Source organism: Cannabis sativa, chromosome 9, assembly GCF_029168945.1.
Source record: "Cannabis sativa cultivar Pink pepper isolate KNU-18-1 chromosome 9, ASM2916894v1, whole genome shotgun sequence".
Classification (NCBI taxonomy): domain Eukaryota; kingdom Viridiplantae; phylum Streptophyta; class Magnoliopsida; order Rosales; family Cannabaceae; genus Cannabis; species Cannabis sativa.
In genome coordinates, this window is record NC_083609.1 from 8,891,603 (window position 1) to 8,911,857 (window position 20,255).

Genomic DNA, 20,255 nt, shown 5'->3' on the forward strand with positions numbered 1-20,255 from the left:
ATGAAATAATCATACTTAATTGATGATGAGGAAAAAGATATGCATGTTACTGAAAATTGTGAACCAGGATTATCAATTTAATTTTAATAGAGGAGACTTACAGATTTGAACACACTTGTCAGACATAAGTATGTGCAGTGAAAATAGGATCATTGTCCTTGGCAAGATTTTTCATTTTCGCCTTTTTCAATTTGATCCCGCAACTGGATGCTTTCACACCATACTGAAGGTAGCCCTTTTCTATGGTAGTGCATCCTCATCATAGTTGCTAATTACAATGTTCCAGCTTACTCATCAGATGGCTTTCACACCTCAGTATGGGTAGCTCTATTCCAGCAAGGGGCCTGACAAGACTGAAACAAAAATTGCTCAACTCTGTATAAGAACATTATTTAATCCTAGACACACATAAAGAGTAACATGAACCTTTTAGCACAACATCACAAAGTATGATCAGACTGAGATCCTAACTAATTATAAACCAAAAGCATAAACATGATTTGTCAAAATACAATGATAGACGATTAAGAGCTAGAGATGAATCACATAATACTATTGTACAAGAATTATGAACAGATAAAATTAAACAATGCAAAGTCCCAAAGACTTTCTGAGGGAGTCAAAGCGACTTGCATCTAGGGCCTTTGTGAAAATATCAGCTAATTGTTTTTTAGTATCAACATATTCTAATTGCAATGATTTATTTTCAACAAGTTCCCTGATAAAGTGGTGTCTTATGTCAATGTGCTTTGTTCTAGAATGTTGAACAGGATTTTTGGAAATATTATGGCACTAGTATTGTCACAAAAGATAGTCAAAACCCCCAATTCAAACCCATAATCAATCAACATTTGTTTCAACCACAATAGTTGAGTACAACAACTGCCAGCAGCGATGTACTCAGCTTCGGCAGTGGATAAGGAGATGGAATTCTGTTTCTTGCTATGCCAAGATACTAGATTATTCCCAAGAAAGAAACACCCTCCACTTGTGCTCTTTCGATCATCAGCATTTCCTGCCCAATCTGCATCACTAAAACAAGCAAGATTTGAATTGGTATCTTTCGAGTACCAAATTCCATAATTAGGAGTGCTATTAACATATCTAATAATCCTTTTTACAGCTGATACATGTGATTCCATAGGATTACTTTGATATCTAGCACACACTCCCACACTGTAACAGATATCAGGACGACTAGCATTTAAATACAAAAGACTTCCAATCATGCTACGATAGAGTGTAGTGTCTACCTTTACTCCATTCTCATCTTTTGTTAATTTCAGTGTGGTGCTCATAGGAGTACTTACCTGCTTAGCCGATTCAAGGCCAAATTTCTTGACAAGGTTCTTAGCATACTTGCTTTGAGATACAACTGTACCTCCTTCCATTTGTCTCACTTGAAGACCCAGAAAGAAATTAAGCTCACCAACCATGCTCATTTCAAATTCACTTTTCATTTGATCCACAAATACCTGCACTTCATGGTTAGATGTAGAACCAAAAACTATATCATCAACATAAATTTGAGCAATGATAAAATCAGATTTTATATGTTTGATGAAAAGAGTTTTATCCACACTACCTCTGTGATAGCCATGAGAAAGTAAAAATTGAGTCAACCTTTCATACCAAGCTCGAGGAGCTTGTTTCAGACCATACAAAGCTTTTTCAAGTTTGTATACATGGTCTGGAAATTGAGGATCTTCGAATCCTTTTGGTTGCTCAACATAAACTTCCTCATTCAAAATACCATTTAGGAAGGCAGATTTCACATCCATTTGAAACAATTTAATATTCAGAATACAAGCAATACACAAAAGTAAACGAATTGATTCTAATCTTGCAACAAGAGCAAAAGTTTCATCAAAATCAATACCTTCTACCTGTGTGTACCCTTGTGCCACCAAACGAGCCTTGTTTCTCACAATTGTACCGAACTCATCACTTTTATTTTTAAACAACCACTTTGTTCCAATAACATTTATACCTTTTGGTCTTCGGACCAAAATCCATACCTTGTTGCGAACAAATTGGTTGAGTTCCTCTTGCATTGCATTGAGCCATTCCTCAAAGGTCAAGGCTTCCTTCACATTTTTCGGTTCATATTGAGAAACAAAGCAAAGAAAGCTGATTAAATTAATATACCTTCTGCGAGTTACCATGCTTTCTTCAGGATTTCCAAGGATGAGATCTTTTGGATGATTCAGTTTGACTCTGGTGCTTGGTTCTTTCTGAATAGAGTCAGTGATGATGTTTGGATGAGTCAAGATAGACAGTTCTGGTTCTCCAGTTTCAGTTGCAGCAGCAGATTCGTCATTTGCAGCATCAGCAATGGGTTCTGCTCACTACTACAAAAAGGGGTATTTTCGTCGTTTTATAAGTGACATATAAAGATTTTGCGTCGGTCTACAGAACCGACGTGTAATCCGTAGACGTAAATAGTGTTTTATTTTCGTCATTTGAAAACCGACGCTAAAAAATTACTTTTCTATTTTATTTTAAGCGTCGGTTAAAAAGGGACGCTAAATGTGTCATGGCATTTTAAAACTGTCACAAAAAACTTATTCCGTCGGTTTAAAAATGTCATATCTATTACGAAAAAACTTTTTTTTTTTACCTATTGCGTCACTTATAAAATGAAGCACAAATATAAGTAAGGGAAAATTGCAAACTTTTCATGCAATTTTCCCCACCTGCATTATCAAATTTTAGAATAACTCTATATAATAGTAAATACATAATACAAAAAAAATTAAAATAACATTTTTAAAACTTATATTAAATTAGTAATCGATTCTATTAACTAATCACACATTACCAAAATTGTTAATAAAATCGATTCTAAAACTTAAATTCCATGTATATCGTAAACTAAATATAAACTAATAATATATGCAAAAGATAACAATAATCATAAAACTTGTTACTCATGTATTATATCAAAAGTGTAGTAACCTTAAGTACTTAATCTATAATCAATGGCTTCACAAATTCGGCCAACTCATCCCGTACGGCATTGATCTCCTCGTTACTATAGGGAGCGTCTAACTTGAACTGTAAAATAAAAGATCAAAAAACATTAATCAACATATTAAAAGTATATATAATTAAAATACAAACTAAATAGAGAAGAGTAGTTATTCATGTTTACATGATTTTTCAAAAAACTTGCAGGATTAACAACCGTCATGAAACTCTGAATAATCTTCATAACATAATAACCACATTGTATTCCATCCGGCTGCTGTCGACACGTGTATTGGTTGATTTTTACTGGACCCTTGTTTCGTATATTTTTTTCGATCCTGTACATGTCCACAGCACTAAACAAAAAAGAAATTAATTAATGAATTGATTTGTAACATAATCTAAATTTAAAAAATTATAACTTACTTTTGGATACATTTCATAATATCAGTTCGGATAAAGTCATTCGTCGAGTCAAGATATGCAACACTTTGAGTATTGGCATGAATCATAATTGTCAACCAGTGATCACTACAGAACAAAACATGTTAATTCAGTCAACTCACTAATCGATCCATTAGTTTGTTACATTTATTAATATAAAAACATACTTACCCTGAATTCCACGGACATATCAACCATTGTTCAGGTTGCATACCCATCATTCGCTGACATAGATTCTCTGAACGTTGTTTGAGTTTACCAGCTTCAGTTGATACTGAAGCAGGATTATTAAATGCATATGTATTCCTCAACCCACCAAGATTAAGTGTGTGTTCTTGCAAATAACTAAATTAAAACAGATTATTAATAAACAGTTGTATATATAATTTTTAACTTAGATATTAACTTAGTTATTAACTATTATACCTGCACCAAAGAGACATAACAGTATTTCCAATCATATGGAGCTCGCACACATCTTCCACCTCGTCAGCGCTGATCCAACACTCTTGGCCTTCTCCTCCGAACACTTCCGGTTTAATATAGTATCTCTTTGATTTCTTAGCAGGCCAATTCTTCACAATCTCTGAAAGTCCAGACAATAATTGTGTCTTTGCAGGGGGAATGTACCGTTTGACAGACTGTTTATTAGGCCCCTTTGGGTTTATCGGTGGCTGAGTCGGTGGAGCCAAATGATCTCTTGAAACTTTCTTCTTTCCTTTCATCTACATCAAACAATTAATTACAATTTCAAAATATAATAATATTGACAGCCTAAGATGCAATTTTAAGGTTTTTGTAAGAAATTATTAGCATCCAAGAGTTTAGAAAACATAAAGTCATAAATCATAATAGATTTGTTTTCTCCCGAGGTTAAAGTCTTAAATACTTACAAAACTATCTTTGAATAGATCATGGCCACAAAATTTTCACCAATAATGCATTCCCATCCCACTAGACACTATCATTAGCTTCTTTAAAAAGAAAGTATCACCAAATAACTATTTGAGTTCAACCTACTCATTATTCAAGAAAATATACTTGAAAAGGAAAATCAAATGATTAATGATTAAAACACTGCAAACTATAAAGCAGCATATATGACAATAAAAAGAGAAAAATACGTGAAGACTCAATATATGGTGATGATCTATAATTTCTTTTCTTTTTCTTTTTTTGTTTTTACAATCTCTTCTTCTATGGGTGTAAAATCTATATTGCGATAGATGAAGGACACTACATAAATTGGGGAGACGACATTGTGCTTGGACAATTTTAAGACAGAAAACTCTACAAAAACAATATGCAATAGAACATGATGAGTACAAATCAACAAATATATGTGACGGTGTGGCCTGTGGGAACAACATTTTTTGTATAGTACAAATGGCACTGCCAGCCATAGTGATTCCTAAAAACTTGGCAGTTGGAGATTTTAAATCATTCAACAGAACCAAAACCCACTTTCAACTGCATAGGATAACTACTTGTTTGCTACTCCATTTGAACATTCAAATTGATTTTAACATTTTACAGAAAAGCTTAGACTATGTTGAACAGAGATAATAGAAACTGAATCAATCTCTACAACAATTAATTAAGAAACAGTAATATAGTATTTTATCGTATAACGACACCAAGTATAACTTATTAGAACTCAAGGCTTCATTATTGTGCAACAGTACAACCTATTGATTAACAATCTATCAACCTCCTACTTCATATAGCAGAGACAATTAATTTAAGAATTATAAAAGAAAACTGAGACCAATCCAAAATACTGCGTGGTACTTGAATTCCACTCCAGCCATGAGAAAGACTTCTCAATTGAACCCAAGACGATCGGATCCATTTACTTTTATCTTATAGAGAATCTTGGGATTATCATTCCTTTCCTTTCTAAGCATCCCCATAACACTTCAGTTTAGATGTCACCCCCACTTTACCCTATTCACCCATGATCAAACAATCTCACAATTTCTCACCATGTAAAATGTGGTGGCATACAAATTAACCATATAATGAGAAAAGAGGTGTAATTTCATTAAAATATCATCAGTAAACTGTCAAGCTGCTATTTGTTTAAAATAATAATCACATGGAAAAGAAATTTGAGGAGCATGATTCAGAAAATTTACAGCAGCAACAACCAGAGCAGTAGAATGTCAGTTATAAAGTTTTGTAAGACTTCACACATCTGTCTTCTCTCAATCCAAGATTATCAATACAACTTCATTTGATTAGATTACGTAATAAGCAACTATGCAATCACTATTGTTCAGAACGGATGTTAAGTTAAAGAAATCATTAATCTCTAATAACAGATAAAAAAATGATGTACCTTCGCTAAATCATCTGGATGTATGTTGATTAGGTTCTTTGGCCAAGCTACAAAATTGTTTACAGCTAAACCAACTGTGTCGAAGCCTTCATGTTCTATAGGGCATGGTAGAATGGCATTTTCTTCAACCACCTTCTCAATAAAGACACGTTTGAAATCATCAAACTTCTTTTTAACTCCATGTATTATAATATTGCCTTCTTTGTCTGCCTTTTCAAGTTTCACATAACCTGATGCAACTAAGACCGGATCTTTTTCTTTGGGATCAATCACGTACATATCACACCTCAATCTCTTCATTTGCAAACAAAACAAGAGACAAACAAAATTTATTTTAAAAAGAACTTGAATAATTATGATATAAAAATTTAACATGCATAATGAAAATTATTTTAAAAAGCAAGTAAATAATACATTATCAGAAGTAACCGGAGATGGTGCTGGTGGAGCAGCTGCACAAGGTGTGGCTGGTGGGGCAACAAGTGGAGGTGTTGGAATAGTGGCCTTGGGAGCTGGTGGAGCAGAGGCCTTGGGAGCTGGTGGAGCAGAGGCCCTGGCATTTGGTGGAGTAGAGGCCCTGCCAGTTGGTGGAGCAGAGGCCCTGGCAGTAGGTGTTGCTCCTAGAACTGAGGTAACAGCAGCAAAAGCTGGTTCGTTGGATGCTCCCCCAACACCTGAACCAGATGCATGTGAGGTGCCCGCAACACCACTTTGACTTTGGACTATTTGGAGGAGTTTATTTAATAATTCGTCTTGTCTACGACGATGTTCCTCTGACTCTTCAAGTCGCTTCTCCACCTCACTCATACGATCATTGTCATCGACTCTCTTTCTTTTAGGACGCGGGGTTTTGAAAAACTGTGTCTGTGTGACACCACCCCCCATTCCTCTAACACGTCCTCCATGCTCTTCTGTTCCCAAGGCTAGAGTGAGTATGTCTTTTGAGCCTTCTACTAATATTGTCCCCTCCTCAACTTGCTTTCGTATCTCAGCCTACATTCAAGAAAGTAAAATTTGTAAGAATTTGAACAACATAAAAGTGTTTAAGTATTTGATCAAGCACATATATGATAAATGGAACTTACAATCCGGTCAGCGACCTCCTGAGCAGGGCCATCGAGCTCGCCGTTTTTGTTCGTGTGTATTCTAATCCACAAGTCTGCCCTGTCATATATAGTAAGCTGGTGGCCCAACTCTTTCACCAATTTTTCTTCAACTTTCTTAACACCACCTCGGCCCGCATGGTGATTGTATGTATTTTGACTCCTGATATCTTGCATTTTCTTTCTCTTTTTTGCCCATTCGGGACTACATCTTTTGGCAACAAATTCTTTCCAATCTTCGGGCTTGTAACATGAAGCATAAGCATCTGGAGGACGATCGAGCATTGCTGGAACTTTATCTTTGTATTTGAAAATTAGGTTCCTTGTTAGGAATGCTTTCCAGTCTTTCCATCTTCGTCCAAATAGCTTTTAAGGTAGAATGCTTAGCTTCTGGGCCTAACTTGAACATTGACTGCAAAAATTAGCAATAATAGTTAGAATGGGCAAAAAATATTCGACTACATATGCAAATTAATCTTAGCTATTAGCATTACCTTGATGTACTCCCATAATAGATTTTTAAATTCCATTGGAACTTTTCTCAAATCATTGTATGACAGTGGAAGATTTCGTCTTGCATACAAGCCAATCTGGCTAACCAGTTCATTTGCAGTGTCCCCAATGCACTGGCCCCATTGGTTGTACTCGACTTCGAGAAGTATTCCTTCACTCCTATTCTTTATATGCTTCAGACCCTTATATGCCCCCTACCATTTTTCTTCTTTGGTTGTGAATCAGGGTCAGGTTCCGGTTCTGGTGCAGCTGGATCAGATTCAGATTCACCACCAATGGATTGTCCCCAAAGGGCAAAATCATCATCATAGTCACCGGGGTCATCCATAGTCAATGTACCTACACATTAAAGCAAAATAATAATACATAAAATTAACACAGAAATTTAGATTAGGCGCAAAAAAATATAAAATAATATAAAACAAAACACACCAATATTTATAGATTGATAGTTTACTCAATCCATAATCCTTCACCGTCTTCCCGAGAAGAAATGATTTCGTCCCGAATGGCGACATCAATTGGTGGTGGATTGATTTCAAAAGTTTTATCATTGAGATATAAATCTCCACCAGACTCTTGGTAACCATAATCTTTTGGTTGTGTTGTTAGAACAACTGACCAGCGACCATCTATTGGGTCACTCATATAAAATACTTGTTTTGCCTGGGATGCCATTATAAATCGATCAGACTTGTGTCCTACTCGATTCAAGTCCACTAGCTTGAATCCAAACTCATCTTCTTTAACTCCATTATCACTCCTCACCCAATCACAAAGAAAAACAGGGATTCGAAAGCTAATGTAATCTAATTCCCAAATTTCTTTGATTACACCATAAAAGGTCATATCACATTCAATAGGGTTTTTGTCTTTTGAACTAGCTACTTGGATAGCACTAGCAACAATCATGACACCGCTATTTTGTGTTTTTCTAGAAGCATCACGATCTTTCGTGTTAAATTGAGTACTATTTATGTAGTATGATTGATACTTTAGTACAGTAAATGAAGGAAAATGCGATATCGAAAGTAGCAACTGAGATACATTGTTCGGGGAGTCACTCATTTCCACAATCACCTAGCATAAATCAAATTAATTAGTAGTTACATGAAATGATTATGAAAAACATACCAATTTCAAATCACTCGGTATTGCATAATACCTTTTCTTTCAACCATGTACTAAAATTTCGATAATGTTCATCTTGCACCCATTTGTGGTTCCTCGACTTACTAGGATAAGTAGTCTTGATCCAATCAAAATGTTTCCTTCAAGATGTAGTTAAACATTATTCTTATTAGTACACTTTTAATTTGAATTGAATATTAAAAATTAAATTAAACTTACTCAATGTACGGTTGAACCTCATCAACATTTTGCAAAACGAGTCGGTGTGCTTCCTCTCGATCAGCTCGACTTACGTCGCAAACAGAAACACCCCGACCCCCTTTACTAATTTCATTATCAAATCTAGGAAGACACGACCCAACAGTTGCTACATTTGACAAGAAGTCTGAACAAAATTCTACAGCCTCTTCAACGATGTAGGATTCAACAATTGAACCCTCTGGCCTGCTTCTGTTTCTTACATAACCCTTTAGGATTTTCATGTACCGTTCCATTGGGTACATCCATCTCAAATACACTGGCCCACACATTTTTACCTCTCTCACCAGATGAACAGTTAAGTGGATCATTATGTCAAAAAAGGATGGAGGAAAAAATTGTTCTAAATAACACAACACTTCAACAATTTCTAATCGGAGATTTTCCAACTTTGACACATCTACCACTTTGCAACAAAGAGATTTAAAGAATAAACATAACCTGGTGATGGCATAGCGAACTTTCTTAGGTAAAACAGAACGGATACTCACCGGCAGAATATGTTGCATCAGTATATGATGATCGTGAGACTTCAGTCCGGACAAAATTAATTTGTCCATATCTACCAAATTGGAGATATTTGAAGAATACCCTTCGGGTACTTTAACGTGAGACAATGACGTACAGAAAGATCGTTTTTCTTCCTTAGTCAGGGCATAACACGCCGGTGGTAAAAAAGTTCGTTTACCAATAATTTCTGGATGTAAATTTCCTCTAATCCCCATCTCTTTCAAATCTAGACGGGATTTAATTCCATCTTTACTCCGACCAGGAATATTAAACAAGGTATTAATTAAGCTATCTGAGACATTTTTCTCAATATGCATCACATCTAAATTGTGACGTAAAACCAAATGCTCCCAATACTCAAGCTCAAAAAATATTGATTTTTTCTTCCACGGTCCCTGAGGTTCATTTGTGACACCCTTACCTCCTTTTCTTTTCTTCGATTTTGACTTTCGCTTTCCAAGATTGAATTGAATTTTATTCAATTTTTCTACCAATTGTCTTCCGCTTAAAGGTGGGGGAGGCATTTCAAATTCTTGCTTACCGTCAAATGCCTTTTTCCAGGTCCGAAATACATGTTCGGGTGGCAAAAACTTTCGGTGTCCCATATAACAAATTTTTCTCGAATGTGTTAAATAGCGAGAGCATGTTTTCTCTTCACAGATAGGACATGCATTATAACCTTTCACACTGTAGCCAGAAAGATTCCCGAAAGCAGGAAAATCATTGATTGTCCACAATAACATGGCCCTAAGATTGAATGCTTCATTCCTATAGGCATCATATGCATTAACACCGTCATACCACAATTTACTTAAATCATCAATAAGAGGAGCTAAGTATACATCAATATCATTGCCAGGTTGTGAAGGGCCTGATATCATCAATGTCAACATAGTGAACTTTCTCTTCATAACAAGCCACGGCGGCAAATTATATATCACAAGCAAGATTGGCCAACAACTATACTTACTGCTAAGGGAAGTATGTGGATTGATACCGTCTGCAGAGAGACCAAGACGGATATTCCTAGGCTCATTGGCAAAATCAGGCCATCTAGCATCAATTGTTTTCCAAGCGGGAGAGTCAGCTGGATGTCTCATCATACCATCTTTCACTCTATCACTGGCATGCCAAGTCAAATTTTTAGCATGGTCGGCATTTCGAAAAAACCGAACCAAACGAGGTATGGGTGGTAAGTACCACAATACTTTTGCAGGAACACCCTTCTTTACCTCATTAGAATTCTTTTTCTTTTGCCACCTGGACTCACCGCACGTTGGACATGATACCTCATCCACAAATCTCTTTCGATATAGGATGCAATCGTTAGGACATGCATGTATCTTTTCATATTGCAAGCCTAACGAACACAATGTCTTTTTTGCCTCATAGAAAGACAAAGGCACCTCATTACCTTCGGGTAATAATTCTCCTAAGAAAGCTAGTAACTCTGTCAAACTCTTATCACTCCACCCGTGTTTTGCTTTCAAATTGTATAGCCTAATAAGCGTCGATAATTTAGTAAACCTAGTACAATTAGGGTAAATCGGCTTTTCAGCATCTTCTAACATAGTTTGAAATGTTTCAGGACGAACTTGAGATTCAAACTCTGCTTCGTTAATCATCTCTGCGATGTGATCATTTTCATACTCCACATTATTAACAATCTTATCCTTTCTAGAGGGTCCCTCGCCCGATCTTCTAATTTTTTCTCCGTGGTGATACCAAACCTTATAACTCCTGTCTATACCGTTCTTAAACAAATGTTCTCTTATTTGGGCAATTTTCATACGCTCCATGTTACCACATTTGAGACATGGGCAATGAACCAAATCAGGATTATCCGCATTCTTTGCAGAAAACTCCAAAAAGAAATCAACACCTTCCCTATATTTTACCGTTAACCTATTCGCACTCATCCAATCTCTATCCATTTCGAAACTTCTAACAAAACAACAAAACAAAAATTTAATTAACCTAATTAATACAATAAAATAATTCTATATCAACTTAACCTAATTAATTCAATAAAATACTAATCCTACTAAAATTTCTACCAAAATTTCGGCAGCATAACATCTATAATTCAGACGTTCCCGAAAATTTTAAACATGCAACTAATCTATTAAAACATCCACAATAATACAAACAAACAAAACTATAATTAACAGTACAAATATTACCACCCATCCGACCGCAGTCATGCAATTCCAGAACTTACTTCACTATGGATGAATATCTAGGATATTCAAACTCTTCTAGGATTTATAAAATATAAAGAAATAAAGTTTGAGTAGCTTACCAATTCCAAGCTAGCGTTCAAGCAATTTCTTCAAAGAATAGTTTTATACCAAGGATCTAACAAAATGAAAGAGAAATCAGCATATTAGACAATTAAATTTGCAAAAAAAATTACATAAAGCCATATATTTCCCTCAATAAATGGATGATTAAATGCCAATTTCACTATAATAATAAATATGCAAAGCTTCACAAATGGAAGCAATCATGGATGATTTATATCAAAATAGTAAAGGATACCTTAATTCATAACTATCATATGAACTTACAACTTCCCATGCCATTTCTATATTAGACATTCCATATACTTTTATCATTAATTTGTCAGTTATGGAAACACATGGCGCCCTTTAAAAACAAACCAAAAAATTAGTGCAATAACAGATATGCATAATTTAATGATAATGTTAGAAACAATTATTTTGGTAATAGCCTTTAATATCATGTTGTCTTCAAAAAAAATAAAAACAAAAAGTTACCCAAAAATAAAATGGGTCCTCCCAAATTACAATAATTTTCTCATTGTCATTGTCTTTTATAGACTTCAAAGTTTAAACCATTGTTTTACCTTAAGTCTAACTTTTAGAAATGTCGTCTTTTATGTTCAAAGCTCAACAAATCATCAAACAAAAAGAGGAACTAAAGAGATGCAAATTATATATATATATTGCTATAGCTCATGTTTAGAGTGCAAATTCTTCAAAGTTCTGTTTAGTTGTTTTTAAATCAACTAATGATATTACAAAATCCCTCCGTGTTTGACAAATTTTTGTTACCCACATCTGAGAATTTTTCAGTAATGGAGGATGTTCATAGAGATTAGAGAAAGATCAAAAGAGAATGGCTTCAAAACAACGATCAAACTTTTATCAATCGAGTTGAGCACAGATGTTAACATGGTCATTAACATTTTACAACTTACTATTATGTACAAGGTTCGTTATTCTTATTGACTCCATCAGCAGAAAGCCAATGCTCAATGCCGACTCACATTAACACCCACGTCGTTAAAGGGCCTAAGATGTGGTACTGGTAACTGTATATAACATCATGAGGTCATCACTAAAAGACTAAACAAAGTGGCTTGACCCCAAAAAGTTAATACCAACCAACAGAAGAAAGGGAATTAAAAACTACATATTATCACTGTGAGTGATCCAAAATGGACCATAATTTTAATGGAAACCTAAAATTGGAAACCTGGTCCTGATCAAGCATTCAACCAAACATGTAATATACCTTCAAACATAGATAAAACATCAGAATCAATACCATTTGAAGAGGAAAACAGGCAAGCAGTCATATGAATCTGATTTTCACGGGGGCACGTTCTCAACGAGCTCGTGCAGTTCTCATTGGAAAGACCATAAGATACCGAGCCCAGTGCCGGAGAAACGGAATTGTTAACTCTACTTGGACCCAAATCCACGCTAGAATTGGGACTGGGACTAGGCGAAGGAGAAATCTAAAATAGACAAACACCCGATTCAGATATAGATCATGTTTTTTTTGCACTCAAACATGGAAACTAATTTGCACTGCTGAGCAACTCAGTTGGACAGTCTCTGCTACTCAAAATCCTAAAGGTATTTTGGGAAACATTATACAACAACAAAAGGGGTCCCTTTTCACTCCTGAAGAAACATAAAGAATTGTATTAAAACATAACAATTCATTGTTCTGATCAAACTACTAGTAGTAAGCAGTAACAACTAAAGTTCATCAATAAACACTGCATTAACATTTGTTTTTCCTTTTCCTTTTTACATCAGTGAATCAATAAATTCAGTAATTACCCAAAAAGAAAGAATTAAAGCAAATATTCTCTACCAAATACTGAAGAGAATAAACCCATTTTCCGAACCAAAACCCAGAAAAATTATAAATAAAAAAAAATAACCCATCAAAATCAAGAAAAACGACGAAGATAAGAGACCCAACAAAATTCCCAGTTCGAGTTTCGTAAAATTGATCCCAGAATGCAACTAAATTTGGCTATTGTAAAGCATACAACAGAAAGTAGAAACTAAATTTCATTTGAAGAAAGTTTTCTATATGCTTCTTTTGTCATCTTTAATGTTACCTGCAAGCAAATCGACCAACAAAGAGAGTGGGTGGTGGGTCGGAGAACAGGCGGCGGACGTCGGTGGTGGGTCTCAGGAGTGAAAAGGTTAATAAAAATAAAACAAAAAAAAAAGACCATAAAAATAGTCACTCTCTCACTAATCCCCATAATAATCTCTCAAACGAAGTTTCCTTTCCTCCCTAGATAGTTCAGCTTTATCTTTCTTACTCTGTTTTTGTACTTTGTCTTTGTTTTTTTCGCTTATAGCCAAAAACCCTTTTCTTTAATGCAAATCTCTCAATCTAAATTTATAACATTCAAATAAAAAACCCCCAAATCAGAAGCTAGCAATGATATAAAATGATAAATTATTTTTTGATGATAAAAACGAGAGACTGAGAGAGAGAGATAGATTATAGTTGACAGAAAGCAAAAGAGAAAGAGATGGAACGCGAGAGACTTACAGAGGTGGGAGAGGAGACAACGGTGAGCAAAATCGCCAGACCTTCAGAATCGCATCCAGGCCATGTTCGATCGAAAACGAAATCTCAGTTCAGAGAGCTTCATACATTCAAAATCACAAGAGAGAAAGAGAGGGGAAAGAGAGAGACCTTCAAACCGAAATCGCAAGAGAGAAAGAGAGGGAAAGAGAGCTGTTAGAGAGGGAAAAGAGAGCTCGAAAATGATATAGTATTTGACTGTTTGTAAGTGAACAGTATGAGAATTTGCGTCGTTTTCTCACACTCACAATCTTTTATAGCGTCGGTTTTAAAATGCCACACAAAGCTTAAGTGAGGCTTTTAAAACGACGCTAATAATGAACGAATTTTTTTAATTTCTTTGACTTTTACCGTCGGTTGGGTAATTAGTGACAAAGATAGAACCGACGCTATTTGTTTATTTTTTGTGACATTTTAAAAATGACGAATATATTAAATATAGTACTATTCACGTCGGTCAACGCGATGAACAGTCGCGTTGACCGACGTGAATAGTGAATTTTGTGGTAGTGGCTGCATCAGGATCTGCTGTTACAACTTCTGGAGGAGAATCCATGAGACTATCTATCTTGGCTTCTGTGGAAAACTCTGAAAAATCTCTAAAATCATCAACAACCACATTAGCAGATTCCAAAACAGTTTGAGTTCTCATGTTATAAACACGATAAGCTCTACTGTTTAAGGAATATCCAATAAACACTCCAACATCACTTTTAGCATCAAATTTTCCAATATGCTCACGATCTCTATAGACATAACACACACATCCAAAAACATGAAAATGACTTACATTGGGACGCTTACCTTTCCAGATTTCATAAGATGTTTTTGAGGTACCTGGACGAATAAACACTCTGTTTATTATGTAGCAAGCTGTGTTAATAGCTTCAGCCCATAAGCGCTTTGTCAACTTCTTGCTATTTAACATCACTCTTGCCATTTCCTGCAATGTTCGATTCTTCCTCTCAACAACTCCATTTTGTTGAGGAGTTTTGGGAGCTGAAAATTCATGAGTTATACCTATAGACTTGCAAAAATCATCATACACAGAATTTTCAAACTCCTTACCATGATCACTTCGAATTCAAACAATTTTCCCAATATTACAACCTTTCTCAACTCTTAATCTCAGACAAAGAGTTTTAAAGGCATCAAAGGTGTCAGATTTTTCTCTTGAGAAATCTACCCAAGTAAAACGAGAGAAATCATCAACACACACAAAGATATATCGTTTACCATTCAAACTTTCAACTTGGATTGGACCCATAAGATCCATGTGAAGCAATTCCAATACCTTTGAGGTATTGATATCAGACACAGGCTTGTGAGTGATTTTTAATTGCTTCTCAAGTTGACACGGTTCACACTTACCTTCACTTTCCTTACCAAGCTTGGGAAGGCCTCGAACAATACCTTCATTTGACAATTTTTTCAGGTTTTTAAAATTAATATGCCCAAGCTTGGCATGCCACAGATCTGTGGTGTTGTTGATAGCTGAGTGACAAGTAAACACAGGGGTTAGAGTGTAACAGTTATCATTGGATCGAAATCCTTGCAAGATACATTCATTGTCATCATTCAGAACATAACAATGATCACTATCAAAAGAAACAGTAAACCCTTGATCACAAATTTGACTGATGCTAAGTAAATTAGCCCTCAGTCCTTCAACTAACATCACATTTTTCAGTCTAGGTAACCCTTCAAAATTTAGAGTTCCCATACCAACAACTTTTCCAGATAGGCCATTACCAAAAGTGACTTCTCCACATTGCATAAGCCGAATGTTAGTCAAAAAATCCTTATCACCTGTCATATGTCTAGAGCAACCACTGTCAAAATACCACATTTGAGATACAGCAGTTTTATCAGAAAAACCAGCTAGACACTTCTTTTTCACCCATATTTGTTTCAAACCTTTATGTTTCTTTTGAGATTTTTTCAAATTATCAAAATAATTTGTTTTAAACAGATTGTTCAACGTGAAATATTTAGGTCTGATATGTCCTTTTCTACCACAAAAATGACAAATGGGAACAAATCTTTTTACCTGAGATCTTACCCTTTTCGAAAATCCTGGAGATTTTGCAGCATCGTATGCGGTTCTTCGCAACAGTCGTGAAATCGTTACGGCAGAGTTTGTAGCCTCAAGGTGATTCGTTGGAATACTAGATTTTACAAACTTCGTGACTCCAGAACTTTCCATTCTATTAGAACCAAGGCCTGCGAAACCTCTCTGACCTGCATTCTGAGCTTTTTCAAAAATAGAAGATCCAGGATTAAGCATTTGAACATTTTTCTTAAAGTTTTCAAGTTCCTTCTTTAATAGAGAGATTTTTTCATCTTTATCACAAAAACTTGTCCCATATTCTTTTATTTTCAAATTGCACATTTCAATCTGATGAGACAATTTTTTATTCAATTTATTCAACTCTCTATTTTCAGAAGCAACCTGAATCCATTTTTCATACATGACTTTGTATGATTCAGCAAGAGATTCTTCACAGATTTCAGACTCATCTGAATCTGATTCCTCTTGTTTGGTGGTATTATTCAGACATACCAATCTAGCTTTCACCTGTGAATCACACAACACATTAGTCATAACAGAGGTTAGGGCAACATTTTCAGCAATATCTTCATCACTTTCGGTTTCATCATCACTCCAAGTGACATTGAAACTTTTCTTATTCTTTTTCAAAGTGTTTGCACACTCAGCTTGAATATGCCCAAAACCTTCACATTCCCTGCACTCAATTCCCTTTTTGTTAGAGACAGATGGTTTAATGAAATTATTACCTTTTGAACCTTTCGAAATATTCTTTTTATTTCCCATCTTTTTCATATATTTCTGAAAATTCTTAGTTAATAAAGCAATCTCATCATCACACTCACTATCAGAATTTTCATTATCAGCAACTTTCAAAGCAATACTTTTACCTTTATCAGCAATGGATTTGGGTTTGTCCTTTTGTTTAATCTGTTGATTTAATTCAAAAGTACGTAAGGAACCCATCAATTCTTCCACTTTCATAGTGCTAAAATCTTTAGCTTCCTCCATTGCCAAAAGTTTAGTATCAAACCTTTCTGGAAGAACTCTAACAATTTTTCTCACAAGAACAGAATCATCAAGCTTTTCTCCAAGAGCAAAATATTCATTAGCAATGTCAGATAATTTTTCATAGAATTCAGTTAAAGTTTCATTATCAGACATTCTAAGCTCATCAAATTTAGTTTGAAGCATGATAAATCTAGATCTTTTCACATCAGAAGTTCCTTCAAACTGAGTTTGAAGAATCTCCCAAGCTTCCTTAGCAGAAACACAAAATGATATAAGTTTAATGTAACCCTCACCTACACCATTAAAGATAGCATGCAAGGCTTTGCTATTGTAGGCAGATAGTTTATCATCTTCAATAGACCATTCCAGTTCAGATTTTATAGTAGTATTACCTGAAGAATCTGTCTCAACTGGAGGAGACCAACCTGATAGAACCATTCTCCACGCCTTCTCATCTTGAGATTTGATGAAGGCCCTCATTCTAACTTTCCAATAAGGATAGTTAGAGTCATTAAGCAACGGTGGTCTAGAAGTAGAACTTCCTTCTGCAAAAAATGACATTCTAACAAAAACGTTATAGGACCACACTAAGAGTTTAGTGTCCCGCTCTGATACCAAATGAAAAACCCTGTTTTTGCAAATGTCAGTTGTATATAAGAAAATATAAAAACTGTAAGCGTTTGCAGCAGCAGAAAGTAATTCTGCTACAGCAAAACTGTACAGGCAGTATAAAATATTTTGCAGAAAAATAAATAACTTGACACAAGAGATTTGTACGTGGTATCAGTGTTCTCCCGAACACTCCTAGTCCACGGGGCCACGCCCAGAGAATGAAATCAATTAATAAAGTATCAAAATTACAAAGACAATTGACTTAAACAAGTTTAGACTCCCTCTAAAGTATTGCCGCAATCCTTTGTAATCCACTTTATGAATCTGACTTCTTGAAACACCTTCAAGCCCGAACTCCCTTCGTCTTTGAAGTGTGAGTGCTTACTTCCTCCCGAAGTAAGGCTTCAACAAGTCTTCTCCCGAAGACCAAGTGCTTACTTCCTCCCGAAATAAGGCTTTTTCAAGTCTTCTCCCGAAGACCAATCTCTTGTTCAGTCAAGTAGTTCTTCACAACCTCTAGGATAGAGTAAGAACAGAAATAGAACAACTAGAACCTAGATGAACAACTAGGCTCTCACAAAACAAAGAAACACTCTCTTCTCTCAAAAGATAAATGTAGAAAATGAATAATGGAAGAGGTAATTCGAATGGTTGCTCTCTAGGCTCTATTTATAGATCATAGAAACCAAAGAGGCAACCACAAGTTCGAATTAGCAGCTGTACAAAAACTTTCCAAAAGAAACACGATCTGCTACATCAGATTCGGATGCTGACGAAGCAGATCTGCCCAGAAACAGGAAACTTACTAAAATCGGGTCCGATCTTCTTTCAATGCTTGATTCCTGCCAAAAACAGATTAGATATTCTGATTGTATCAAGATACAATCGAAATCAATAAGGAAAAGGCAATAAACAAAGTTTCCCTAAAAAAGACAACTTTCCAAAAGAGAATTCCTTCTCTTTTGAGAAGTTTTCAACAAAGGAAAATTCAGCTGAAAGTGCAACTTTCCAAACAAGGAAAATGACAACTAATAACCGAATAAAAGAGGTAAGATTTCGAAAATGAATGCAAAGCAATCTTACCATAAAAAGGAAAAATTATTTTGTCACCTAACTTGCCAAAAAAGGACTTTACACAAGATTATTTTATTCATAAAGACCAATATGTAAGGACTCATTTAATTTTAACATCAACTTACTCGAGGATAAGCAAGAGTCAAGTGTGGGAGAATTTGATAAGTCCATGTTTATCTTATAAATATGCTCATTTACTTGTGTTGGTATTTTTAAATTGATTATTTAAACTATTGATTAACGTAATTTTATTTTGTTAAGAAAATTTATTAGTTTTATGGTACTAAATCACGTACGCAGTGGAATAGTTTCTATTATTTGATTGTCATTGTACCATATCACAATAGATCTCCAGATTTGTGTACATTAAATCAAAACATAAATTTAACAAGTTTAGAATATACCTCTTGAAGACTATCAAGATATTCTCGAAACTTCTCTTATGTTGTATCCCTTAATCCAAATATTGAAGATGATGCAATTAGACTCACACCAGTGCCTTCCAAATCGTTCCACTACACACAAGGAATACTGTAGGCTATTAGAATAAAGTTTATAGATTTGTTCTTGTTGAGTTCTCAACACATGAGCAAGAACAGATGAGAGAAAAATCAAAGTCTTTTTTCTCTCTATAATTTTGAAAATTAAGTGTCAGGGAAGTGTTCTGATTTCTCAAATATGCCTTGTATTTATAGTAATTAAATTTCATTAATTAAATCATATTTAATTGTTTAAATAAATAAATACCAATAACTGAATTTGGTTACTATTATTTATGAGAGAATATCTCGACAACCTTGAAATATCTATAACCACTTTTCAAATTCGATATTTATCTAATTGAGTTAATAAAATAATTAATTAACCCAAAAAGATAAATAGGGACAGAACATCAGCTTAGGCGCCTACCTTATTTTTAGGACAAGATTTGTGTCTTTTGTCCTGACAACTTTTGTCTTAACAAATCTTGTCTCGACAAATTTTGTCTTAATAATTTTTGTCATTTTTCTATTTAATTAATTTGAAAAATTATTTATTTATTACTATTTTACCAATTCAAAATAAATTTTTTCGAACATCTTTATATCGCTCATTATCTCTACCCTTGACAGTGTTTTTAAGTGGCGATTCAGGGACCATGAACTTATAATTCAAAGCTCTAATAAACTAGATTATTTACTGGATCTCATCAACTAAATAATTCGTGTTTATTAATTCCATGATTACTCTACTAAAAATATAGAATTGAACTCTTACTAATTGTAGAATTAAATCTATTGAGTTTAACTGCTGTGTCTATTGATATAATCAATTCTAATGATTAGCCATCCATGTGTTGGTTCATAATTAGTTTTGGTCAAATTAACATTTC

The 20,255-nt window shown here is 34.8% G+C and overlaps 3 protein-coding genes across 3 annotated transcripts; all 3 read right to left on the reverse strand.

Moving 5' to 3' along the window:
* Window positions 1-2,894: 2,894 nt before the first annotated feature.
* Window positions 2,895-4,178, reverse strand: LOC133030872 (uncharacterized). The gene is made up of 5 exons (XM_061103832.1): window positions 3,841-4,178; window positions 3,586-3,759; window positions 3,397-3,501; window positions 3,155-3,326; window positions 2,895-3,057 (listed from the first exon to the last, which is right to left on the reverse strand). Exons 1-5 carry the CDS (start codon window positions 4,137-4,139, stop codon window positions 2,968-2,970), a joined length of 840 nt encoding a protein of 279 aa, XP_060959815.1. The 5' UTR covers window positions 4,140-4,178; the 3' UTR covers window positions 2,895-2,967.
* A 396-nt stretch (window positions 4,179-4,574) lies between these two features.
* On the reverse strand, window positions 4,575-7,209 carry LOC115703754 (uncharacterized). Its single transcript, XM_061104661.1, has 3 exons — window positions 6,841-7,209; window positions 6,170-6,748; window positions 4,575-6,049 (listed from the first exon to the last, which is right to left on the reverse strand). Exons 1-3 carry the CDS (start codon window positions 7,141-7,143, stop codon window positions 5,729-5,731), a joined length of 1,203 nt encoding a protein of 400 aa, XP_060960644.1. The 5' UTR covers window positions 7,144-7,209; the 3' UTR covers window positions 4,575-5,728.
* A 64-nt stretch (window positions 7,210-7,273) lies between these two features.
* Window positions 7,274-11,179, reverse strand: LOC133030756 (uncharacterized). Its single transcript, XM_061103600.1, has 4 exons — window positions 8,722-11,179; window positions 8,537-8,642; window positions 7,804-8,451; window positions 7,274-7,710 (listed from the first exon to the last, which is right to left on the reverse strand). Exons 1-3 carry the CDS (start codon window positions 11,067-11,069, stop codon window positions 7,825-7,827), a joined length of 3,081 nt encoding a protein of 1,026 aa, XP_060959583.1. The 5' UTR covers window positions 11,070-11,179; the 3' UTR covers window positions 7,274-7,710; window positions 7,804-7,824.
* Between the last annotated feature and the right edge of the window lie 9,076 nt (window positions 11,180-20,255).